Consider the following 25282-nt stretch of genomic DNA (forward strand, 5'->3'; position numbering starts at 1 on the left):
ACGAGGAGTACGTCAGGGAGCCTCCTTGCCCTTTCTTGCTTGTACACTTTCTTTTGCTTATTGCACCAGCACAGTGTAATGCTTGCAAACTCAACACACAATACGATCGATCGAAGCATTGCCATGCATATGTTTCTGAAAGTTTGTTATGCCTTAATTATTCAATCTCCCTGCATCAACTAATGATGCTCGGTGATTTTTTTTTTTCAAAAGGCAGCAAAATGGTTTTGCTGTTTTTTTATTAGATGATGAAACAAAAAAGGTACATTAGAGCATCTCCAACAACTTGGTAAAATTCACTTGTCAAATCTTGAGTTATAGCAAGTTGCTAATTTGTTTAGCAAAAGAAAAAATGATGTGTCTCCAATAAGTTGCTATTCTCACTTGGTAAAAATAGAGGATGACAGATGGGACCCGCTCACTTGGTAAAAGAATATGTGTCTCCAACAAGTTGCGCTTGGGATAGCAACTTGGGATAGCAACTTGACAAATCTCGACAGTAGAAACCTCTGGATAGCAACTTGGGAAATTTAGCAAGTTGAGATAAGAAGTTGTTGGAGGAGGATTTTTATGCTTTTAGCAAATTTGGTAGGATAGCATGTTGAAATACCAAGTTGTTGGAGATGCTCTTACAAGAGTCATCAGCTCCATTCGACTAAGACCTCCATCCACGGCCCCCTACAGGCCCCAGGCAGAGAGACTAGAGGAAACCACTCCACCAAAGAAAAACAACGGCTAAAACTATTAAAGAAAACTGAGAGACAAACATCTGAAAACAAACACAAACAATAAAGCTAGCGCCCGAACGTCCGGCGAATAGAGCGAGTCCGGATGCCTACCCGCAAATACGGAGATGAGCTTCGCCCCGCGTCCATCCCGCATCAGCGCGTCCCACCAGCGTTCATCCCATGCAGCAAACCGTGTACGGATGCAGCACCGTCGCCCGCGTCGTACCATGCCTCCGCCTTGTGTCCCATCTGTAGCGCTGCTAAACTCCATGTTGAAGACAAGCTTGGATTGTAACGGCGAGATGGAGAAAAGGGAAGGAAGGGGAGGGGACAGAGAGGAGAGGGCGAGGCATGCCGCACAAGGTAGGAGCTGAAGCCCTGCAACCTCTGATCTATTTTTGAAACATCGAGATGCAATAATTGCAACATTCGTCTGAAGGCAAATGAAATACTTGAAACATTCTTCTATAACACTTGAAAACACACATCAAACACACTTGAAAACAATTGCAACAATACGTAAACATTCGAATTAAACACATGTGACGTCCAGATAAACATAATTACAACATGAGTCCCGAACAACACGGATGAAACAAATCTAATATGTGAAATACTCGAAACATGCTATTGCAACTTGCCCCTGAAACAATTGCAACAAATGCAATATGTACAATATTCCTCGATCTACTTTTGCAACATCTATATGATTTTACTGCAACATACCTCTGAACCTTCTGAAACAATTGAAACATACAATTGCAATAGAGGATGGGGAGAAAGATCCTAGCGCAGGGAGCGCCATGGCCGCCGAGTGGGAGAAGCTCGGTCGCCAGTGTGAGAAAGGGTGCCACCGGGGTGGGAGGATGCCGCACCAGGGTGGGGGAGAACGCCTCGTCGAGTTGGGGATCCCGGTGGGGAAGGACGCTGCGCGGGAGGGGGAGGACGCCATGGTAGAGAGAGGACGCCGAGAGACACCTATATGGGGAGAGGATGTCGTGCCTTCCGCAACCGTGTGTTGCCTTGCCTAGGTGGGTAGAGTAGGAGCAGCAGGTTGGGCGACGGAGGAGGAGTAGCAGCAGGTGTGGACACGGAACAGGAGTGGTAGGAGCGGTAAGTGGAATAGGAGTGAGTCGAGCAAGTAGGAGCGAGTAGTGGAGTCAACAGAAGATATGGATATGCAAGGTTTATTGGGCTAGGATGCAGCAGGCCCACGAAGGAGCATCCGGATGGGACGGACATCTTGTGTACATCATTACCGAAACACAAAGACTGCCTCTACTAAGAGGCTGATTGGTAGGCTGTAGCGGGCTGCCCTTACCTAAATGGTCTCATTTCAGCAATGTGTTTGGTTCCCTGTGCCGAACAAAATTTATGCACGGGACCTTGCATTTGGAACCGCCCCAATGCAGACTTTGTGTACGTAGGAACCAAGCTTCCCATGTGAGCTGGGATGGCCTGGTGCGGCGCGCGGCCCGCGTAGGAGACGACACCATCCTCCCAGACGAGACACGAGGATAAGGTTACCCCCTATCCGTTCTTCCCCAAAGCAAAATGAACAGAGCAACGCTACTGCGTGCTCAATCTCCATTCTCCTTTAGCCATCCGCCCTACTTTGATCCATCGCACCTAAAGCTCACCCACCACCGTAGCTACCTCCTCAACCAACCCATTCCCTTCCCCATGGACTATGGCATGAGGAGATTGGGCCGCCATGGCCGCTGCCCCTAAAGCTGGTGAGGTTAGGGTGGAGGATTTGGAGAAAGAAGAAGGGGTCTTGAGCGTGCTCTAGGATTCGAATGCAGCTATTGCTGCAATTAGACAAGTTTAAGGAGGAGGTGCAAGAGCTGCACCAGGACCTAGCCACGCTACTCAACCTCTTCTCGGTCGTTGAGCTGCCAAGGACGTCATGGACCTGCTGGACCTCATGCCATGCCAGTGCAAGTGGTTCTCACCATAGGTCCTCAAGACCAAAGTGCTCTCATTGGAGATCATGCCGGAGCGGTAGAGGTTGCGGGAGATCCTAGAGGTGGGCATCAAACCTGGCGACCTACAGCGAAGAGATCGAGATCCTTGACCGAGAGATCAGCGACCACGCCTAGGAGAGGTGGATGGACACCATGATTGTGCTCGTTAGTCTTGAGACTACAATGTGCTTTCTCTATTTGTGCTATAAATGGTGGTAAGCTCACCAAATTGACACATGGGTGACCACAACTTACTCCATGCACATAACCAAACACACCCAAGTGCATTCGTTCATTCATTAAAGTTGTTCAAGCAGGTAACCAAACAATATTATTGTGATCCAGTATCCTAGACTAAAGTGCAACCAAACACACCCAAGTGCACAATGTCATCCTATATTCAAAGAGCCTTCATAGGGCCTTCATCCCAGATCACACACCAATGTGCAATCAATCACGCCCTAAGAGACACTAACACCTGCAATTGTGGCCATCAAATATTGGTTGAACTCTTTCCTTGTAGAGAAAGGCCACTTCCCTTGGTTGTAGACTTGTGTTTTGAAATGTTCTTCTATTTTTTATTTCTGGATGTCCCACCAAAAAAAGATCATCAAACCGTCCAACTTTCACCTGAGTGAGCTGTCTATCTTCACACGGCATTTGCGCTAGAAGCTGTACAACGATCTATTTGAACTGATTGTGTCTAGTGTTGACAGTCTGAACCAGCCTTTCAGGTAGATCCAAGAGAGTGGTCACACAGCATGGCTGAAAGCCCAAGTTTGGTTTTGGTAATTAATGACACCAAGTTGCTAATGCCTTGTGTTTAAGTGATTTGAGTTAGGCATAGCAACACATGTGATGAAGGTGCATGGTGGCATGGAAAGGTGGCCACATGATCACAAAGGGATGAAGCATGAAGTGAAGATCATGGTGATAGACGAGGAGCAAAGTTATCAAGGCAAAGGTATAAACATAGAGTTTTACTTTTGCCGGTCTAAGATGAGTAGAGAAGTGATTGACCGGGTTTAGGATAGATAGCTGACTATTAAGAGGGGAAATCACGGTCATCTCTCGAATCAAGTGCTACTAGGTCTACATCTTGAGCATATGCATTAGGATCTAGTAAAGTACTAACTTAACTCCTTTGGTGAAAATGTCTGTGAAAGCTAACACACATGCACTTCAGTGGTGGACACTTGTTGGTGTTAGCACTTTTGCAAAGGAGGTGGAGTTCCTAGGGTTGAGAGTGGTGGACACTTGTCGACGCTTTTAGGAAAAATAAGTGTATATTTACTATTGCGCCGGTGGGAAATTTGGAGAAGTCGCGGGAGTGTTTTTCACTGAGAAACACTCACCGGACGCACTGCGCGGAGGCACCGGACGCTGCCTTTAGCGTCTGGTGTACTTGACCAGAGGAAGTAGTGTGCACCGGACGCACCGGAGTGAGTCCGGTGCTCAGCGTCTGGTGTGCGGGCGTTTTGTGAACCTCTCTGGGTATGAGTCCGGTGAGCACCGGACGGTTCGGTGCTCAGCGTCCGGTGACCCCGAGAGTTTGCATACCTCCCTGAGTTTTAGTTCGGTGTGCACCGGACGCGTCTGGTGTGGACCTGCAGAGCGTCCGGTGTTTTGCATGTAGCCGTTAAAAATTGACACGCGAGATCCAAGGAGGACACGTGGCCAACCCCTGAGCACCGGACGCTGGGGGTCGAGCGTCCGGTGATCACTTGGTAGCGTCCGGTGCCCCCGTTTTTAGGCCAGTGAAAGTGGCCAACGGCTAGTTCTTTGAGGGTGCTTATAAATTAAGGGTGGCCGGCTTTAGGAGGCTTATCCCTTGCACTTTTGAATACTTAAGCCATACTTTGAGCTAGAGAACACTCCTTCCACTCATCTCCTTGCTTGATTGCTAATCTTTGTGAGATTCAAGTGCATTGCTTTGAGAGTTGCATTTAGTGGCACTTGTTTCTTGAGTTTGCTGCGGATTTCTTGTTACTCTTGGATGTTTCCCGATGCCCTAGACGGCTTGGAGCAGCGGTGGTGTTGAGCTCGTAATTGGAGATTGTTTCGAGCCTCACCAAGTGATTTGTGAGGGGTTCTTGAGCCTTCCCTGCGGGAGATTGCAATTGGCTACTCTAGTGAATTACTCATGGCTTGGAGGATCCCCATCTTGTGAGTGGATGTGTGGCACCCGCTGAGGGTTTGACTTTGGATTGCCAATTAGCACGTGATCCATCAAGTGGGTGTATCGCCACAACGAGGACTAGCTTGCCGGGAAGCAAGTGAACCTCGGTAAAAAATCTTGTGTCATCTCTTGCCGAGGATTCTCTTGTGATTGTGAGTAATTGGTTGGATATATCCCTACTCTACAACGTTGGTGTAACATTCACTCTCCACTCCTTTACTTAGTTGTATACCTTGCTAGTTGTTTAGCTTGTTTAGTTTAGTCTTCTTGTTTAAGAGTGTAACTAGCCTTCTCTTGTGGTTCTGCTTTAGTGTTTGGCCTTGTACTAGTTTGTATAGGTGGCTTGCATAGCTTAGTTGAGCTAGTGCTAGAATTGCTTTGCCATTTGTTTTACTAACTCACTTGCTTAGTGAAGTTTGTAGAAATTTTAAATAGGCTATTCACCCCCTCCTATAGCCATTTGGACCTTTCAAATATAGATTTCCATGCAGCCCGCAACCCGGCGGCCCAGCACGGGTCACGGCTTTTCGGCCCGGCCCAAGCACGGCACGGCCCGTAGGCAACCGGGCCCGGGCTGGCACGGCACGTCGGCACAGGCCGTGCCTGGGCCGCCTATCGAGCCCGCGGGCGGGCACGGCCCGACACGACCTTTTTAACGAGGCACGGAGGTGGCCCGAGCCGGCCATCTCCCCGACCCCCCGCGCCCCGCCCCGCACCCCCCTGGCCAGTATATAATCGTCGATGCAGACGGGACGGTGCCCTAACCCTAATCCCCACCCCACCCGCAGCGCATCCAGCCAACCACAGCCGCCGCTCCCTCACCATTCCCCACTCAGCACTCACCTCGCCTCGCCTCGCTCCCTCGCCAGAGCCGACACCGTCGACCTCGACTCCGGTGACCTCCATAGGACCGCAGCCGCCTCTCGACGCTCACGATTGGCTATGCTGGACGCCGGCACGGCGGCACGTTGTCGTCTTCTTCCACGACTCCGGTGACCGCACGTCACCTTCCTGAGCTTCCTCTTTGCAGTTTGCCTCTACATCCTCCCTCTCCAGCTCTCCTTCCCATCTCCCCTATCTAGATCCTGGTGATATGTGAGTTTGTTCTCTGTTATCCGTCCTAGTCTGTCCTCCGCCACTGCTCACCGTCGTTGACAGTGTATCGTTGTCTTCTCTCTCTCAGGCCTCTGTTACGGCATCCTATCCGGCACCGGGCTCCGGTTGCGTAGGTACACTGAAACCCTAACCCTAATCGCCTAACCCTAACTTTTCGTTTCATCTTTTTTGTGTTTTCTAATCTTTGTGTTTTGTTTGCAGGTCGATAGCCGATGTTGCGTCCTCTAGCTGCGATCTAGAGCGAGCAAGGCGACCACCTGCACCGTCGAGGTACGGGGCTGGAGGGATGGCTGAAAATGAGGGCATGCTGCCTCCTGGCCTTGCCCAAGAGGGTGAGAACGACGACGACATTGCTGACGGTGCTGCTGCTTTATTTGGCATTGATCTTGTGGATGGGGACGGCTCTGGTGCCCCTGTCCACATCGATCTGCAGGGCGACGGTAGCGGAGGAGTGGGAGGACCGACAGCGACGGTAGACTCTGCTCCTTCTATTGCTGGTAAACCTAAAGGTTCTAGTAAGCGCAAATCCCCTATCTGGGCTGATTTTGATGAGATACAAGAGGAGATAGATGGTAAACCTACTGTTGTTAAGGCTGTTTGTAAGATGCGCAAAACTACTTTGTCTGCAAGATCAGCCGTTGGCACTAGTCATTTAATAAGGCATCAAAAATCATGTAAAATGAAAACTGACCAATGTGCTAGGGTTCAGTCTAGGCTTTCATACAATCCTGATGGCTCTATTTATAACTGGGATTACAAACCTGAAGTTGCTAGAATTGAAACTGCTAGGCTGATTGCTAGACTTGATCTTCCTTTATGTATTGGTGAGTCTGATACTTTTGAAGAATACATTGTTAAAGCTCATAACCCTAGGTTTGTAAAGGTCTCAAGGCAGACCACTACTAGAGATCTTGCTAAGTTGTTTAATGAACGTCATAATGCAATTAGAAACAATATGTTGTCTGGTGCCTCTTCTGTTTCATTGACTTCATACATTTGGTCTGGCAATGCAAAAGAAGACTACATTAGTGTAGTTGCTCATTATGTCAATTCTGATTGGGAGTTGTGTAAGAAGGTAATTGGTCTTAGATTGGTTGAGTCAAGGCACACTGGTGAATACATTACTGAAAAAGTTGCTTGTGTGATTCAAGAATTTGGTTTGCTTGATAAGATTATGGCTATTACTCTTGATAATGCTTCTTCTAATACTAAAGCCATGGAAACCTTAAATCCTATGTTTGCTGGTTATCTTGGTTCTAAACCTGCACCAACTGATAAAGATCCTAATGCTAGGAAGTACCATCTTATACATCAACGCTGTGCATGCCATATTATTAATCTCATAATTAAATCTGGCTTAAAAAGAATCAAATCCTACCTTGAGGACTTTAGAACTGCTATTATTTTTTGAACTCTTTTAATACTAGAATTGCATCTTTTAAAAGGTACTGCCAAGGTGAAGGTCTTAGACCTAGGAATTTTGGTGTAGACATGGATGTTAGATGGAATGCTACATACTTGATGCTTCAACACTTGATGCCATATAAAGAGCCATTTACTGCTTTCATTAATACAAATTATGGTAAAACATTGTTAACTACAAAACACTGGAAGGTAGCTGCAAAAATGCTTGAGTTTCTTGAGATTTTTTTTATGATGCAACTGTTTCTTTGTCTGGTGTTTATTACCCAACTAGCCCACTAGTGATGCACAATCTTATAGAAATTATCTCTCACATGGATGAATCTGAAAAAGATACTGATATGTTCCCTATTGTCTACCCTATGAAACTTAAGTATCTAAAATATTGGAAAGACATACCTTTGTTATATTCATTTGCATTTGTTCTTGATCCTAGAGCTAAAATGAAAGGCCTGTTTAATGTTCTTCAAATAATGCAAGAAAAAACAGGTAATGATTACACTGCTTACTATGCTAAAGTTAGAACTGAGCTGTTCAAACTGTTTAACAAATATGATGAGAAGTATGGGTCTTCAAGGACTCAAAGGCGATCCACTTAGCCTGGGCCAACCACTGGTAAGAAAAAAAATCCCTGGGAGGTTGTTTTTGGAGGCCCTAGAGCCTCTGTGTTGTTGGACCTTCCTCTGTCCCAACTTCTTCTGCTGCACCCTGTGTATGTGAGCTATCTGCATATCTAGACTGTGACAATGTCACTGCATATGTGCAAGACTTTGACTTGCTTCTCTGGTGGAAAGACCACAAGCTTACATTTCCAGTTCTGTCTATCATGGCAAAAGATATTTTCTCTATTCCTGTCTCAACTGTGTCTTCAGAATCTTGTTTAAGCTTATCAGGCAGGATCATCGAGGAGCGGCGCCGAGGACTACTACCTGAACATGTGGAGATGCTTGCTTGCATCAAAGACTGGGAGCTCGGTGATAGAAGGCTTCAACACTCTGCTGGCAGCCAAGATCTTGCAGATTCCTTTGAGAATTTGTACCTTGATGTTTCTGAAGATCAAGGTGGATCTGGTAATGCTAGCACATCTGCTGCAACTCCTAGTGGTTCTATGTCTATGGCTTCTGCTCCTGGTCCTAGTGTTGCTGGTTCTTGAGAATTAGAGTTGGGAGTTGAGTGTTTAAGTGAGACTGAGACTATGAGAGGTTGAGTGGTACTTATGACTGTGACTGAGTTTGTGATGTATCTGTGAACCTTTGAACATTTTCATTATATAAGAGCTGTGCTGCACTCTTTTTCCCTTTGTGGGGTTTCTCACAAGGGTGAGTTTTACCTAGAAAGGTTTTTAATGAGGCAGCATTGCACACAGCTCATTTTCTTTTAACTTGTGTGTTCTTTGTTCTATGTTTCTGTGGTGTGTTATAATCTTGATGAAATGATGAGTTGATTGAGGCATTTTGAATTACATGGGCCATGGGCCGACACGTTATTTTTGTCGTGCTGTTCGGGCCGAGCACGGCCCGAATTCGGCCCGTGGGCCCGTGCTTGGGCCAAGCACGCAGGCTGCTGAGGCACGGCACGGCAGGCACGCGGGTCAAACCGGCACGGCACGCTGCGGGCCGTGCCGGCCCGCTGGCCATCTATATCTTGGAGTGGATGTGCGGCACCTGCTGAGGGTTTGACTTTGAATTGCCAATTAGCTCGTGATCCATCAAGAGGGTGTATCGCCACAACGAGGACTACCTTGCCGGGAAGCAAGTGAACATCGGTAAAAAAATATTATGTCATATCTTATCGAGGATTCTCTCTTGTGATTGTGATTGTGATTGTGATTGTGAGTGATTGGTTGGTTATGTCTCTACTCTACTATATCGGTATAACAATCACTCCCCACTCCTTTACTTACTTGCATACCTTACTAGTTGTTTAGCTTATTTAGCCTAGTCTTCTTGTTTAGAAGTGTAGATAGCCTTTAGTTGTGCTTTCTTGTTATGACTTGGTGTTTAGCTTTCTTTCTAGACTTGTATAGGTGGCTTGCATAGCTTAGTTGTGCTAGTGCTAGAATAGCTTCACTATTTTTTACTAACACACTTCTTAGTGAAGTTTGTAGAATTTTAAATAGGCTATTCACCCCCCTCTAGCCATTTGGACCTTTCATGCGTGCACCCCCGACCCTACTCGCACTGCCGCGATCGCTGCCGTGGGTGGAGTTCGTGCGGCCACCATGGCGGGCGCGAGCAAAGCTCACGCGACCACCACTACGGAACTAGAATGGCACCGCTCTTTGCTCACGCGGGCGCTATGGTTTTTGGCATAACGGGGAGGATGGGATGCTTGTCATAGTCGGCCTCGACTGGCCACCAGATCTGCCATGCCTTGGGCCCTCTCTACCTCGACCGGCCCTGTCGGCCTGCGTGCTGCGTCATCGGCTTTTGTGCTTGCCACCGAGCCTCGACGCCCGCCAGATTATTGTGCTGAGCCTCAGCTATTCCCGCTGGCGGGGCACGTGCCATGCCATTGGAAGTGTCTTAAGTAAGGAGGACATTCTTTATACTTTTCTATCTCAACTGATAAAATTGTATTTTATATTGAATTTCTTTATCTATAGAAACTACTATTTATACTTTTCTATCTCAACAATTCGCTTTCTACTCTCAACCCTATTTTTCTAAAAATGTTTGCTTATTCTACTTCCTAGACTATCTAAATTGGACCAATAATGTAATCCAAAATTAATTTATTTATGTTTTTACAAGTTAGGTATTATGTTCAAAGTATATAAGATGATACCATAACCTATATATAGTAGTTAATTCAGATTATTTTGTTTACTTTTTTATGAAGTTTCATATTTGAGGGTTATATTGTTATTTTGTGGATACTCTCAACTATGCAAACAATCATGAATGAAGTTCCAAATTATTTCACTACACAGGGAATAATGCTAGCTATAATTCCCAAAAACTTACATTAGACATAAGCTGAATGACTAAAAACAAAAAGAAAAATCCATTAGGTTATAATTCAATCGGACCAGTTAATCAAATAATAGTTTAAATTAAAAAGCAATTAAATAAGTCAAGTTTGATGTGAGGGTTACGTGGACATATTGAGTAAAATTATTTCCCCTTTCGTTCGATAATTTAGCCCGTGCTGTAGCCAGCTTGTGGCATTGCTTGACCACGGCGAGTGATGATCTATAGCTTCTTTTTTTTTCGATCTGATGATCTATAGCTTCATGCATCTTCCTCCACAGCATGACAGTACCAATCTTCCAGCTAGGCGTCTTCACCTGCCCTTTCAGGCATTGAATTGAACCAGCATTTGCTGGTCATCCAGGCATGTATGGTTTAGTTACACCCAAAATCCAAAAGTTTTTTAAGATTCTTTATCACATCAAATCTTTCGACACATGCATAGAACATTAAATATAAATAAAAATAATTAATTACACAGTTTACATGTAATTTGTGAGACGAATCTTTTGAATCTAATTAGTCTATGGTTAGATAATAATTGTCAAATACAAACGAAAGTGTTCTAGTACAAAAGAAAACTTTTTTACCCAGGGACAAGGCCTATATTCTATCAAGAATGGGGGATTGGTTGCGACGTCCATCCCTACCTAGGTTGTCCTTCATTTTTTTCTATCCATGTGGCTAAATCAGGCGGTTGTTTCGGCTGTGTGATTGGTTAATGGCTAAATTTTGGTTGCTAGAACTTAGTCAAGCCAAGACTACTTCCATTTAGTTGGGAACCAAAATTTACCAAAATCTCATAAAAAACTATGGCAGATACTTTTGTCCAAGTTTTAATAATTTTTTCCTTACAAAACTTTGACATGGTAAATTTGCTAACCAACCAAGCACACCATATATGTTGAAAACAATGTCCTAAGGGGGTGTTTGGTTGAGGTTGTTAAATTTTATTAGGTATTGTAGTATTTTATTTTATTTGGCAATTAGTGTCCAATCATGGACTAATTAGGCTTAAAAGTTTCGTATAACAAATTACTCTCTAGCTATATTTTTAGTTTCGTAAATAGTCTACATTTTGTATTTTATGCATAAGTTCAAATATTTAATGTGACGGACAGTAAACTTTACCGCGCGTAACCCTTAAATCTAAAGGAAAAAACGAGACTGCGTGAAGAGAAGAAAAACATTGCCTATCACATAATTGCTAGTTGAAAAGACCTATTGATTTTTGTTTTTGTTTAAATGTTTGTAGACCTTGTGTATCCTAACAATATATATAGATATGAGAAGCACTTTTAAAAAATGGTATCAAACTATCTTGAAAACTTAATAAAATCATTGTTTATTTGGTGAAAAATCATTTTGTAGCCCTTTTTTAGATGTACATGAATCTACATATATTGAAGTGGATTAGAGTGAAAATCAGTTTAAATTCTACTTCAATCTACTTTAACATATATCGATTGAGGTGGATGCATGTGCATCCAAACAAGACCTTACGGTTTTTATCGATCCACCACATGATGAGAAGCCTTAAGCCTTTGAAGTTTGTTTATTTGCATCATTCATGTGACGAGCTAAACCAGTGCAAGTTGAAGATGATGAACATGGTAATCCTGTGAGTTACAGATGTTGTACGTGACGTGGTACCTATTCACGATTATGGGCCGTGCAAGAAAGGGTAATCAAAACCTCCAAGGAAACGGATAATCATCATCATTATCATCAGATAGGAGTGTGCCGTACCAATGAAGCTTCAGCAGCTTGCTTCTTGGATGCACGTTTGATCCATTCCATTTCATCCCATCCAAGCAAAATGGGAATATGCCGTGCCTCCACCCACGTTGACCGTTGACACCGTCCACGATCAAGTCAGCAACACGCCAGCTGGCAGCAGACCCCTAACCTTACGTGCCCTGTTGACGCATTTTTAGGCCTCGTTTAATTCACGGAGTTTTTTTTAGTTTTTGACTACTTTAGCACTTTCGTTTCTATTTAAATAAAAAAATTCATTATTCGATAATTATCATTTAATCACAGACTAAATATACTCAAAAGATTCGTCCAATAATTTATAGATAAATTGAGTAATTATTATTTTTTATTTATAATATTCTATGTTTTTTTAGCAAGATTTAATATTCTATGTAAATACCGAATGATTAAATTTGACGAGATGAAGGCCTCAGCAAAACGCCGCAAGCATAGAAACCCGATCCACCCGAGTCTTTGAAACGGGCCTCTTCAACATCGTCGTTCGGCCCATTCGAGGCCCACAGAGTCTAGCATAGCTCGCCGCCCCCAAGTGCGGCGACGGAGCAGAGTGAGGAGGAGGAAGAGCAGGAGGCTAGGGTTTAAGGTGCACGGCGATGGCGTCGGCGGCGAAGACTCTGGCGCGGGCTGGATCATCCCTCTTCGGCCGCATCCTCCCGTCTCCGTCCCCTTCCCCTTCCATACTCCGCGCCGGGCTGCCGGCGCTCGCCAGGCTGCAGCCGCACGTCCCGCCGCCGGCACCGGCGGGGGTGGACGCTTACGAGGCGGAGACTGTCGCCAGGCTGAGCTCGCTCCCCGGCGAGATCTCCTTCCCCTGCGGCCTCCCGTCGCTCCGCTTCTTCATCGACGACGGTACCGCTTCTCTCTCACACACGCACGCACTCATGAATGAATTGGCCCGCGATTGCGTTTTACATTTGGGCTCGGATCGCTAGTCACTGCCACCTTCAGAAATGGGGAGTACGGGGGAGCAATGTTGCCATACCGTTTGTTGTATATAGAGATTGTAGCGTGTGACCAATCGAAACACGGTTGATTTCTGTTGCAGTGCACAATTTCTGTGATTTGCAGCTATACCATTACGCTATTAGCCTTGCTTTGTGCAGACTTGGGAACAATTGCCATGATTACGCATAGTATGCTTGGTTTGTTCGTTCTGGGGACATTGTCTTCTGAAATCTCATGGTTGTCTCCCTCAATGGTGATGTGTTACTATAACCTGTGTTATGTGTCAGCGCTTGTTTTATTATTAGCTTCTTGTAGCTTGAGGGGGGTCTGCAGATGATGCTTGACTTTCATGTCCTCTATGTTCTGTTTTGGTGCAATGTTCTGAAGAAGTTGCCACAAAAGTGATGATTTCTGGGTATCTGGCCCAATAATGAGTGTGTGCTTCACAATAAATCTTTAGTGCCTGTGCTGTCGTTATGATTCACAAGCAACGGCTTCTGTGTTATTTGGTTTGTGTTGAAAGTTAATTAGTGGTTGATCAACCTTGAGAAAAGCCATGTATGTAGTGTGATTGATACTCTTATGCATAGAAGAACACGTTGCTTGCAATACATTATGCACTATTTAAAGTTCCCCGTATGCCCTTTTCTACCTTGATTAGTAGGTGGCAGAATCCAAAGCTTTATACGCTGCATAATTGTGTGTGATCATTTGAAAGCCTAAAACTGAGATTGCGTGGAGCTTGGGAAGGTCTCCCACCTATAAACATATGATTTCTGTTAAGTCCTGCATTTGGTAGAAAGTGCACTAGAAGTACTCAATTACTCATGTTTCTTTTTGCTATCCTAAAATTGTTTACTTGCATGCTGCCAAATGGTGACTGTGGCTTGTTCCATCTGCTGCTGATTGTCCTGAAATTGGGTAGAAAGTGTCTGACAAGTTACAAATACCCAAGTACAGCTGTTCATCTTGCTGTTCCTGGATTGTTTGCTTGCATGGTCCCAAACAGTTACTGTTCCTTGCTACTTCTGATGCTGCAAATATTGTCATAGTTATATTTGGTGAATGCTGTAGTCTTGATCATGACACTTTTGATTATGACCTGGGAGCTAGGATCAAATTATTAATTTTGTGAGTTTGATGTCTTTGCTAATCCGTTGCTTGTGTTCTGCTATTTGTAGTTGAGGATCCTGTTGCTAATGATCCCCTTCAGTTGCTTCCGAAACGAACTTACCAGCCCAGTACCATCAAGCGGAAAAGAACCCATGGATTTCTTACACGGTCTGTCTCTCTAGCTTCCCTTATCCTGTTGTCCAGTTTAACTGTGTGCTACTATTTTGCTTCCCTCATCCCTCATGCAAAAAAAGACAACGGGTTTCAAGTTGGAATTATCAAATTTAGTAATACATTTCCGTTCATGTTCCCCTTTCACACTTCATTTGGATTAGGAAATCAGTTTGCCTGGCATGATTTTGGTTTTGCAGTAAATCGACCAAGGGTGGGCGCAAGGTGATTGCCCGGAGAATCGCCAAAGGCAGGCACAGAATTTCAGTTTAGCAGCCCTGGATGTTTTCAGTACCCCCAGATTCGTATTGTGTTCGTTGTGTGAACACCTAGTAGCTTTTATTTTATGCTTTACCATCCTGCTCAAGGTGACTGTATGGATTTTGATTGTGAAACAAACTCTTGTGTGAAATAAACATGTCAAAAGGAACTGGGAATTTTTTTTGCGGCGAATGAGTTCAGTTTGAGCAGCTGCGTGCTGTGGTTGCTGCATTTGTTCATTTGTAACTGTAATCACCACGTATATGCATGATACGCTTGAGTGTGCTGTGCTGTGTTGTGCTGCTGCTTGTGTTAGCCACTTGTGCTTGTTTCAGTGCTTGTTGGGTGGGCGTGGGGCTCAGCGGTTCTAGCGTAGTAGGATATATACCTGCTGCTATTTTCTTTTGCGACATTGTGGTGGTATACTATCATGATAGCCTGGTACGGGTTGGACGCGTTGCCTTTGCTTGCCCTGTTCGCTGTGGTGCGGTGGCAGCTGCTCGCTTGGTCACGCTCCTACCGACTGCTACGTGGTTGAGCCTCTCGTGGTACGTGGATGCCCATGCTCTCTCCTGCCACCACCACCACGGCTCTGAAAGTCTTGAAGCTGAGAGCATGAGGTATATATATATATATATACCATACCTTAAACTATGTGCTGGAGAAAGGAAGCAAGGCATTCATTTCATCACTCGTCAACCGTGTATGCGGTATGCCTTTGGAGTTTGGATGTATGTGGCACTTGGCGCCCAGCGCATGGAGCTGAGGCCGTGAGCTCGCACGTGTTGCGGTTGGGTCCCAACTCGGTGCATGTTAGCTGATATTCTTGGGCACTACTTCCTTGATGTTGTAGGAAACAGCATTGGTCCTTAAAAGTTAAGACACACACCGCAAGTTTCATCTGGCACATGCCAACACAATTTTTTTTTTTGCTGAAAATTGGTATTTCCTCCGTTCCAAATTATAGCGTTTTGATTTTTTTTAGATATACTGCCTTCAACATGTAAGTAAAAACTACGTAACTATAAGGCTATAAAAGCCAAAATGTCTTATATTTGTAACCGAGAGAGTATCTAATATGTACTCCAAGCTTCCTCACGCTAAACGTACTCAAATTTTTGATAACGACAAAGGTGTTTTGCAATCGAAATGTAATAAAATATCTAAAAGTTATTGATTATTAATTATGATAGCATTGAACTGGATTTTACAGATACGATTTCTCATGTTTTTATTCTATGTGTTCGAAGACATTTGACGATCCACAGTTTTAGATGTTTGACTAGAAGCATGATCAGCATGTTCCTTGGCCAGAGCACAGAGGTCACTATAAAACTTCAATAGAAACTAATCACGTTTTGGAAAGGGCAAAAGGCCTCCTGTGATTCACTAGGTTGGCCTTTTTCCACGGGTTGATTGCACAAAATAAAATCATGAATAGATGGGGTACAAAGAATTGGAACACGTTATTTATTTTATGCCACAAAACGTCTAAAAGTGGCTAACCAAATATCATACGGGCTTCAAATGTAAAAAGGTACTGTATATCAGAAATTTCGGACCTTAATTTCTCTCTATGTAAAAAAATCTTACTAAAAAAGAGGCTCCATACTGTACCAAATTTATGAGACATGGCGTTCAAACTGTTTCACCGAAAGTTTTTTCAAGTTGCCCTATTCTTTTCAGAAGACCTCGGCCGCTGTTTAAAATGCTGATGAAACCCCCTGTCACGCCCCTAGCACCTCACCGCACCGCGCAGCCAGATGGGCTCCTCCTCGTGCCCGCTCTCGGGCTCCCCCGGGCCAAGCGGCTCCAATTCCAAGCCCAGGACGACGGCGCGCGCCAGCGGCGTCGGGTTCGGAGGCGTAGCAATGGCGCGGAGCGTGGCCGTGGCGGCAGTGAAGCTGGAGCCGAAGCCGGAGCCGTGGGCGGCGGGCGCAGAGGAGGCGTCGTCAGTGGTGCCGCGGTCGATGGAGGGGCCGCCGCTCCCTGCGCCGTTCGTGTCGAAGACGTACGAGATGGTGGCGGACGCGGCCACGGACGCCGTGGTGTCGTGGGCGCCCGGCGGCGCGGGGAACAGCTTCGTGGTGTGGGACCCGCGGGCGCTCGCCGCCGGCATCCTCCCGCGCTTCTTCAAGCACGCCAACTTCGCGTCCTTCATCAGGCAGCTCAACATCTACGTACGTACGGCTCGTCTCTCCCACACCCGCACCAGCACCCACGCGCACATGCCCTCGAAGTGCTTTGTTGTGTGATTTTGTTAGTTGTTACTACTAGTTGCTGCTTCGTGCTGTGATGAACGGCGTTGTTTCGGCGACCGCTTTAGTTACCTCGTATGCTTTTCTGTTCCTTGCGTAAGCTGTTGCTAGCGCTTCCTGGACGTCAAATGCTTCCAGTTCCCTGTTACCGGCCGTTGTTGATCAATGCTGGTCTTAGTTGTCTGTGTTGCAAAAGGCAGGAGAAGGGAATCTGATTCAAATGAGTTCATGTTAGTATGAGGCTTTGAGCTGCCTCAATTTTGCGGCAAATGTGTACACGTCATGGTGTCCTGGCAATTGAGCATTCAATTCAGTTGGAATTGGTGCCAAGACTAACGTGGGAGGGTGTTCTAGTGTTCCTGGATTCTGAAGAATTTGAATTTAGAACCATGGGTACCTTTGCAGAGATAACAACTTTAACAGTGTAGAACTGGCCCCAGTCCCAAGTACCCAACTGCTTATTATGCTGAGCCATGTTTCAGTAATTCAGTGTTATCATGAAATCTGAAAAAAACAGTGGAAATTCAATGTTGACGCTACTCAATTGGGTTTATCTATCCCGAATCTTGGAGAAGGTTTTAATCTTTTGTGATGAATTAGATGTGCTTAGATTTCAGATTCCAGTTTCTTCACTTTGTGATCTAAAGTACTTGTTATATTCACTAAAAACAAGAGGATAATGTGCTTTCTACTGGAGACTACAAGTGTCCAAGCAGTTGGTATGTCATAATCAAATTCTATTCCACTGCTCTGAAGTACTGAACCTCATGACCTGTCCAACTTTTAGCAGTTAAAAATCAAAAGGTGATGGGAACATGATCTAACTGAAATTGTTGTTTTTGTTTGTGCTTTTGATGATGTTGAGCTCCGTTATTTCTAGCAGTATATATCTGGACTTAATTTCCGTGAGCGACAGGACACTTCCTTTGTTCTTTAAGGCCTTAATTTTTGTTAAGAAGTAATTTCATACTGCAGTGTGTTATGGTACCTTAGGTTGATTTGTGTGCTAAACGGCAATGCCATTTAATTTTTTTTCTTGTTTTCTATTTTTTCCGCCACAATCACATATTGCCATTACGCAATATATATAACCAGTGATTTGGGCTGGGCTCATAGAAAAAATGTTGCAAAGCTTTGTATTTCTTCTCATATAACTTTGGCTTCCTGTTCATGCTGACCGAATGCTGATATTGAAAGGTTGATTGTGTTATGTTACCTCCTGCATAAATGCTAATGGCTCTGTTCCTGTTGTGCAGGGATTCAGGAAGGTGAATCCGGATCGTTGGGAGTTTGCAAACGAATCCTTCTTAGCAGGCCAGAAGCATTTGCTGAAAAATATCAAGAGGAGGCGTGCTTCCAAGCCTCAGATGGAAGCAAAGCCAAGAAACTGTGCTGGTGCTTGTCTCGGTTCGCCGAAGGATCCCAGCGAGGTCGAGAGTTTGAAACGAGACCGCGCAGCGCTCAGGGCCGAAGTCATCACGCTAAGGCAGCAGTACAACATCTGCAAATCCCAACTCGTCGCCTTGGAGGAGAGGATCCTGAACAACGAGAGGAACCAGCAGAGGGCCATCGCCTTCTTCGCAAAGGTGCTCAGCAACCCAGGTTTCGTGCAGCAGGTCCTGCTCAACTATGCCAAGGAGAAAGAACTACGTGGCGCTTCCAAAAGACAGCGGCTGATGGAAAACGAAGAACATCGGCACGGCGATTTGCCACTGAGGAGTGGCACCGAAGCTGCGTTTGCGACAGTGGCGGCTGGCGTTGGCGTCTCTGCGGGGAGCAGCCATGGTGGCACAGCCGCGAAACAGGAGCCTGGGCCTGAGTTGAATGGTCAGGAGATGGACAGTATTTGGTATGATGTGTGGGACGAGCTGGACGCGATACCAGGCGCTGAAATGGACCGGCGAGAAGCAGACAAGGGCGTGGCTGGCTTCGACGTCGAGGATTTCAGTGGACGGCCTTGCGGTTGGGATGATGACTGCTCGTATCTCGCGGAGCCGATGCAGTTTGTGGAGCACTATGACTAGAGGTGCAAGAATTGCTTGATCTGGAGCTGGAGAGGAATATGCTTGTTCATAGCTTCACCATATTAGGATTCTGCCAACTGAAATTCGTACAGTATATATAGGAATAGGTACAGTGGGTTGTTTAACTCGCAGTTTAGTGTGATAGTTTTGTGGTGTATAGCGTCAGCTCTGACTTCTGAGAACATATCGAGCTCAACTATGACGCCACTTCTCTGGCTCTGCAAACCTGGAGTTCGTAAAAGGTTATTGTGATAGTTTGTGTTTTCTTCTTAATATTTCCAGGATGAAGCAAAGGCTACACACCGTCGTGGAGCATTTGCCTTTCGCACATTGTTACCCCGCTCACCTAATATGTTTTGTGAGCTACTAAGGGTAAATGGCATGTGTAATTGATTATGAAAAAAAAAACTTCAAAATTTGGTTGGAGTTAGGTAAGAGGCATGCGTAATTGATAGAAAAAAAAAACTTTGAGATTTTGGTTGACAAACAAAAACTCATGAAACATGGAGATAGTAATAAGAAGAAAGATCATTCCCCTAGATTTAGAGTCTGTTTGTGTTGTCTCAAAAGCCATGGGTAAAAGTACTGTTAGCTGATTTGTTAACTGATTTATTATAAGAGAAAAACACTGTTAGTTGATAGAAAAAGTACGGCTTATTATAAGACAAGCGATGGAGCCAGCAGGGGCTAAAAAAAGGCTTCGTTAGATTTGTCGAAAAGAGTAGCCTTTTTTAGCCCCTGCTGGCTCCATTCGCTTGTCTTATAATAAGCCGTACTTTTTCTGTCAGCCAACAGTGCTTGTTTAACCATTGTCATTTGGCTCTCATGGTGGATGCTTTGCCACCGTCTTCCCTGGCGGATGCTTAGCCATTGTTGGTTTCCCTAGCAGATGCTTTTGTCATTGATGCTGTTTCAGTCCCCTCTGGTAGATACTTTGTTGTCGAGTGCACATTATCCTCTCACCTTGCATATGCTTTGCCATCAAGATTGCTTTGGTCTTCTCAGGTGGATTCTTTGTCGCTCTTGTTGTTTGTTCGTCCCGTCTTCTCTAGATGGATGCTTTGCCATCGCGGTTATGTCCTCTCTATAGACAACCTTTGCATTGATTTATCTTCCTCTTGTAGGTTCAAGCTAGTAGGGTTTGGGGATTGTTGATTCTTCCCTATCACTGCTATCTTTTCCTTTTTCTAGTTGATTTGATTTTCTTCATATCACTTACCACTGACTTGGTGGTTTGTAATCTGTGCTGAGGGCTTTCTAGTATCCACTTCATGTAATTCTTTTTCTCTTAATGAAGAGTGCTTAGGAACTATCACAAAAAGATGTCATAGTATTAAGAAATTGTGATATTGAGAATATGCAATTATGGAACCCTATAGACTTGTAAAACCATTTTTTAAAAAAGAAAGATGTGCTAAGTGGTCACCATATGATCTAGTGTGCCTTTGTGGCACCAAACAAATCAAACGCTAAGTCTCGGTCAGTGTTGTAAGTGACCAGTTCAAAGATGTGTGTCATATGATCTTTGCGTGCCTCTATGGCTATCATAAGTCCAACTTGACATACTAACGAGTTAGACATCTGTTAATCCTAAATTTTGGCAAGTCAGGAGACTGCCAGTGGGCCTGCCTCGCAGAAGGAGGGACAGCCGGGTAAGTGGATCGACTAAATAAGAGGCGCAGTGAAAGTAGTCGATTCAGAAGGGTGTCGATCAAGGCAAAAGACTTGTCGGGTTCTATTAAGAAAGGAAAAGTTAGAGTCTGGGTTACCTTTTCGGGATAGATCATATTAGGACACGAGTCTAGATCTCCAGACTATAAATATTAGGAACCCGATCCTTGTAAGAATATACACAATCATAATACAAACCCTTTTCGGCTTCGGCCACCAATCTTAGGAGTAGGAGTAATAGTAGATCTTGACGAGACCTTCAATGAATCGAGCTGCATCGGCCTTCGGTTTGCTTGTAAGTTGTCATGGCTGCATCGTTTGAACTCATGTCAAACTCGATTATGAACTAATTATCAACTTGAATTGTATTTGTAAGGCCGCATTGCTTCAATCTCTTATGAATATTGGTTTAAGTTTGTTATCGGCTCTATTAAATTGGCAATTTAATAGATTCATTAAGTTATCAATATTGTTTAAAGATTAATGCTTTATTTATTTTAACAATATTCTGCTCAATCAAAATTTGACGAGTTAGCTTGAACTTTAAATCTAAATGCTTATTATAAACTTTGAATAAATAATGATTATCAAGCAAAATTAAGATAGCTAACTTGTTGATCTTGATCGTTACATATTGTGCGTTCGAGATATTTATTCTATTATGATTAATTTGATAATAATAATTGAATCTGATCATAACGAAGTAGATAGATTTTGTTCGTGCTTCATGGACCATGTATCGACTAAATAGTCGATCCAGTTAAGCTTAAACGAATAGCGCGCGTGTATGAATCTGATTGTAGCATTAAATGAAACTAGTAATTTGTGTTGAGTTTATTGAAGCCCGCAACCCTTAGACCAGGTGAATATAGATTTAATACAAATTACAAAAGTAATTTATTAAGACCGCATATCTTTAGACCAGTTTTAATAAGTTGTTGTTTATTTAATGGATATAAAAAGATAATACACGTAAGCTATCTCTTATTCTCACATACAGTGTATCAGCTAAATAGCCGATCTGGTTATTTACACCTATGAGATGCGGTTATTCAATATACTCGACAATGATTATCTTTTTTATCTCTATTAGGACATCTCGGAACTTTCTGGCAACAACCGGTAGGTTTCAATAATTTAACTTTTGTAATTCTACCTTGTCAATTTTAGGTCAAATTGACTGGCACGCCCTAGAATCAATTCATCAAGCTAATGCGTTTGTGGCTCAGGAGGTCTAGAACTTCAGCTCTTCTGAGAGCCCTCAAGACTATTGGTGTGAGATACCAATTTTTGCACCAACACATCTTTTGACACGTCCGGTGGGACCATCAATCAACAACATAAAGAACGAGAACGTACTCAGTGTCACTCTAGATGAACTCCTAGGTCAGTTGAAGGAATTGGTTGTGACTGCTATGAACCAATACAAAAAAGTGTTTGCTTTCTTTCAATAGGACTAGGGATAAGAAGGTGTACCAGAAGATTCTTTTCCCGAGGGTGATTCTGGAAGAAGAATGTGACCCTGCTGTTCAGATCCAACATCAAGCTATGAGTGAAACTAACAGCAAAGTCATGGCAGCAACTTTGGCTAATCATAATGAAATATTATTGAATGATATTACTAATGTCATTAAGGAAGCTTTTAATTTGGATATACACTTATACAGAATAGGGGTCCAACATATTCTGTTCCTGTTGGGAATAGGTAAATATTTGTTGGACAAACATCGGGAGACCATGTATCTAGAGAATTTGCAAATAGAAGTCAATGCTGCAACACTGTTTAGCAGTCAGTGCAACAGCCGGTATTGGACTACGGTCAATCGGCTGCAAAAATTGCTCCTCATAGCATGAGGCTAGCCAAGGATTTATACAACAAATTATAACTGTCCTGTTACAACGCACATGCATATTTGCTAGTTTTTTTTTTCTAATTTCACATTGTTGTTCCGACAGTTGGAGTTATGGTTTTTTTTCCGTAAGTTTATAGGTCCCAAAGTTCCGAGTTCCTATTCTTGTTAATTACCTTTTAGCAGTTTCACCTCCTCTGTTTGGACTCTCTTTTCCTTTTACATGCATATTTTTTTTTGAAGAGATTACCAGAGGGGGGAGAACCTTATCTGAAATCAGAGAAGGAGCACTCTTGAGGGTGAAGACGACAGCTCCACAAGCAGTTCTGCTAAAAGTTTGTACTAGTTCATTACAAATAAATTACACAAAAAATCAGAGAAGGAGCACTGAGGGCGAAGATGACAGCTCCACAAGCGGCAAGTTTCTCTGCAAGTATTTGAAAACGGTTCCAATCGTTGCTTTCTTTTTTAGGTTCACATAAAGATATATCTCTATCCCATCCAGCCATTTATCTATCTAACCTATTATATATTGTTTTGTAAAATATTGTAAAAAGGCAAATTTCTCTTCACCCTAATTTTCATCTATTTCTCACTATAATAGGCTCCACTGATCGTCATATGCTTCTCCAATCCAGACTCCTCTTCCATACAGACATCATGCATGGCAAAAAATTGGCACCCTATGAAACCACATATCTTCATCTCTACACCTAAAAAGATGGAATTGGGGACGTCAACTTCTTCAACGTGCCTCGGACTCCCCAGAAATTTTCCGATCTGGACGCACGCGCAGGCAGGTGACAGGTGCTGTCGTCTTTTCATTGGATGGGAGCGGCGACCATCTTGGGATGAGTGAGAAGGAAGGAGTACAACATAGGAATGGGAAATCAGAAACATACAGCATGGAAATGGGAAGAGTGTGAAGCGGGAGTTAGGCCTTGTTTCTCTACACCTAAAAAGATGGAAGTGGGGACGTCAACTTCTTCAACGTGCCTCTGACTCCCTAGAAATTTTCCGATCTGGACGCACGCGCAGACAGGTGACAGGTGCTGTCGTCTTTTCATTGGATGGGAGCGGCGACCAGCTTGGGATGAGTGAGAAGGAAGGAGTACAGCATGGGAATGGGAAATCAGAAACATACAACATGGGAATGGGAAGAGTGTGAAGCGGGAGTTAGGCCTTGTTTAGATCTAAAAACTTTTTGGATTTTGACACTGTAGCATTTTCGTTTTTATTTCACAAACATTGTCCAATCATGGAGTAACTAGACTTAAAAGATTCGTCTCGTGATTTACAGGTAAACTGTGCAATTAGTTATCTTTTTTATTTCTATTTAATGTTTCATGCATGTGCCGTAAGATACGATGTGATGGGGAATCTTGTAAAGTTTTGGGTTTTTGGGTGTATTAGCCGGTGCACAAATCTTAAAGCAAGTTGAACGGTGAAAGATAAAGGCTGCGGCCGCAAGCCGAAGCGGTTTGGAGTTTCCGCTCCGCGCTCGGCTTTCTACCGGTACCCGACGGGACCCACGGGCTCTACGGCGCACCGTTCCCACCGGGGCGCGAGCGTAGTGATGTCGGCAGCGGACGACGCATGATGCTCTGGCGCCCTTGGCAGCTTCACGTTCACGCCGAGTCCGCAAGCGACGTCGACGTGGACGCCTCGCCCCGCCCCCATGTCTCCGTCGTGGCGACTGGCGCGCCGCGCAAGCCGACACGCGGCGCCCATCACCACCCCACCGCAGCGCATGGACTGCGAAGTTGGCGAATTGCCTGCCGCGGGCCGAGGCTACAGTACAAAGTGACGAACCGCACGTCGAGCATGAGTGCACGACGTTTTCGCTCGCTACGAGGACGAGCCGTGCGTGTCGCGTGTGAGTGGAGAGCGGGGCGCCAGCGCGCCCGGCCGGCTCAGGCTCGGGTTCCCACCACCTGGTCCGCGAGTGAACGACAACACCTTCTCTTTTTCTCTTTTTCTTTTTTTCCTTTACGTGCTTCATGCGCGCGGGAGCTAGATACGTTAGTTTTTATTCTTTATTCTTTTTCTTTTAATTTTCTTTTCTTTTTCTCTTTTTCTTTTATGTGCTTCATTTTATTTCTATATTTCATTTTTCTCCTTTTTCTGTTATTTTTTATTATTCTTTTCATTTTTTGTTTCTTTTAGTTTTTTAGTTTTCTTTTCTTTTCTTATTACTTATTATTTTTTATTTCTTACCTTCAATATATCTTTTAGTTTTGTTTATTTATTTTTATTTCATGTATTTTTATTATTCTTTTCATGATTTTTTATTTCATGATTTGTATTTTACTTCTATTTTTCCTTTTTCTAGGGGAAAACTGAACATGGTGTGCTGTGCACAGAAGATAGTACAACTTCTAGGGAAAAAATTTTTGGTTTTGGCTACTGTAACATTTTTGTTTGTATTTGGTAATTATTATCCAATCATGGACTATGTAGGCTCAAAAGATTCATCGACAAACTATGTAATTATTTATTTTTTTATCTATATTTAATGCTCTATGCATGCGTCTAAAGATTCGATGTGACAGAGAATCTTGAAAAAAAAATTTAGGAATTAAATAAGGCCTTAGGTTGGTGAAACGATGTGATGGCATAGCAGTGTACTCCCTCCGTCCAAAGAGAGTGTTGTTTTAGGTTTTTGTGCCACAAGTTTGACTCGATTTATAAAAAATACATATAATATTTGTGTCTCAAAATAAATTTGTTAAAAAACTAGACTTAAAGATCTTTCTAATGATACTAATTATGTACTATAAATATTAATATTTTTACTATATGTTTAGTTAAAGTTATTTCTCGGAA

The 25282-nt window shown here is 43.8% G+C and overlaps 2 protein-coding genes across 2 annotated transcripts; both read left to right on the forward strand.

The window, feature by feature from the left end:
* Positions 12632–14937, forward strand: LOC8078206. The gene is made up of 3 exons (XM_002455776.2): positions 12632–13012; positions 14290–14389; positions 14593–14937. Exons 1-3 carry the CDS (start codon positions 12757–12759, stop codon positions 14663–14665), a joined length of 429 nt encoding a protein of 142 aa, XP_002455821.1. The 5' UTR covers positions 12632–12756; the 3' UTR covers positions 14666–14937.
* LOC8078621 (heat stress transcription factor A-6a) lies at positions 16270–19263 on the forward strand. The gene is made up of 2 exons (XM_002455777.2): positions 16270–16833; positions 18168–19263. The coding sequence occupies exons 1-2, from the start codon at positions 16417–16419 to the stop codon at positions 18933–18935; spliced, it is 1185 nt and encodes a 394-aa protein (XP_002455822.1). The 5' UTR covers positions 16270–16416; the 3' UTR covers positions 18936–19263.

Source organism: Sorghum bicolor, chromosome 3 (genome assembly GCF_000003195.3).
Source record: "Sorghum bicolor cultivar BTx623 chromosome 3, Sorghum_bicolor_NCBIv3, whole genome shotgun sequence".
Taxonomy (NCBI): Eukaryota; Viridiplantae; Streptophyta; class Magnoliopsida; order Poales; family Poaceae; genus Sorghum; species Sorghum bicolor.

What these genes read in the sequence shown, in the direction of transcription:
- LOC8078206 (XM_002455776.2), top strand. Translation starts at nt 12,757, where the DNA reads ATGGCGTCGGCGGCGAAGACTCTGGCGCGGGCTGGATCATCCCTCTTC. An exon ending in CCGCTTCTTCATCGACGACG is followed by an intron (nt 13,013 to 14,289) that starts GTACCGCTTCTC and finishes TGCTATTTGTAG; the next exon opens with TTGAGGATCCTGTTGCTAAT. An exon ending in ACCCATGGATTTCTTACACG is followed by an intron (nt 14,390 to 14,592) that starts GTCTGTCTCTCT and finishes TTGGTTTTGCAG; the next exon opens with TAAATCGACCAAGGGTGGGC.
- LOC8078621 (XM_002455777.2), top strand. Translation starts at nt 16,417, where the DNA reads ATGGGCTCCTCCTCGTGCCCGCTCTCGGGCTCCCCCGGGCCAAGCGGC. An exon ending in TCAGGCAGCTCAACATCTAC is followed by an intron (nt 16,834 to 18,167) that starts GTACGTACGGCT and finishes CCTGTTGTGCAG; the next exon opens with GGATTCAGGAAGGTGAATCC.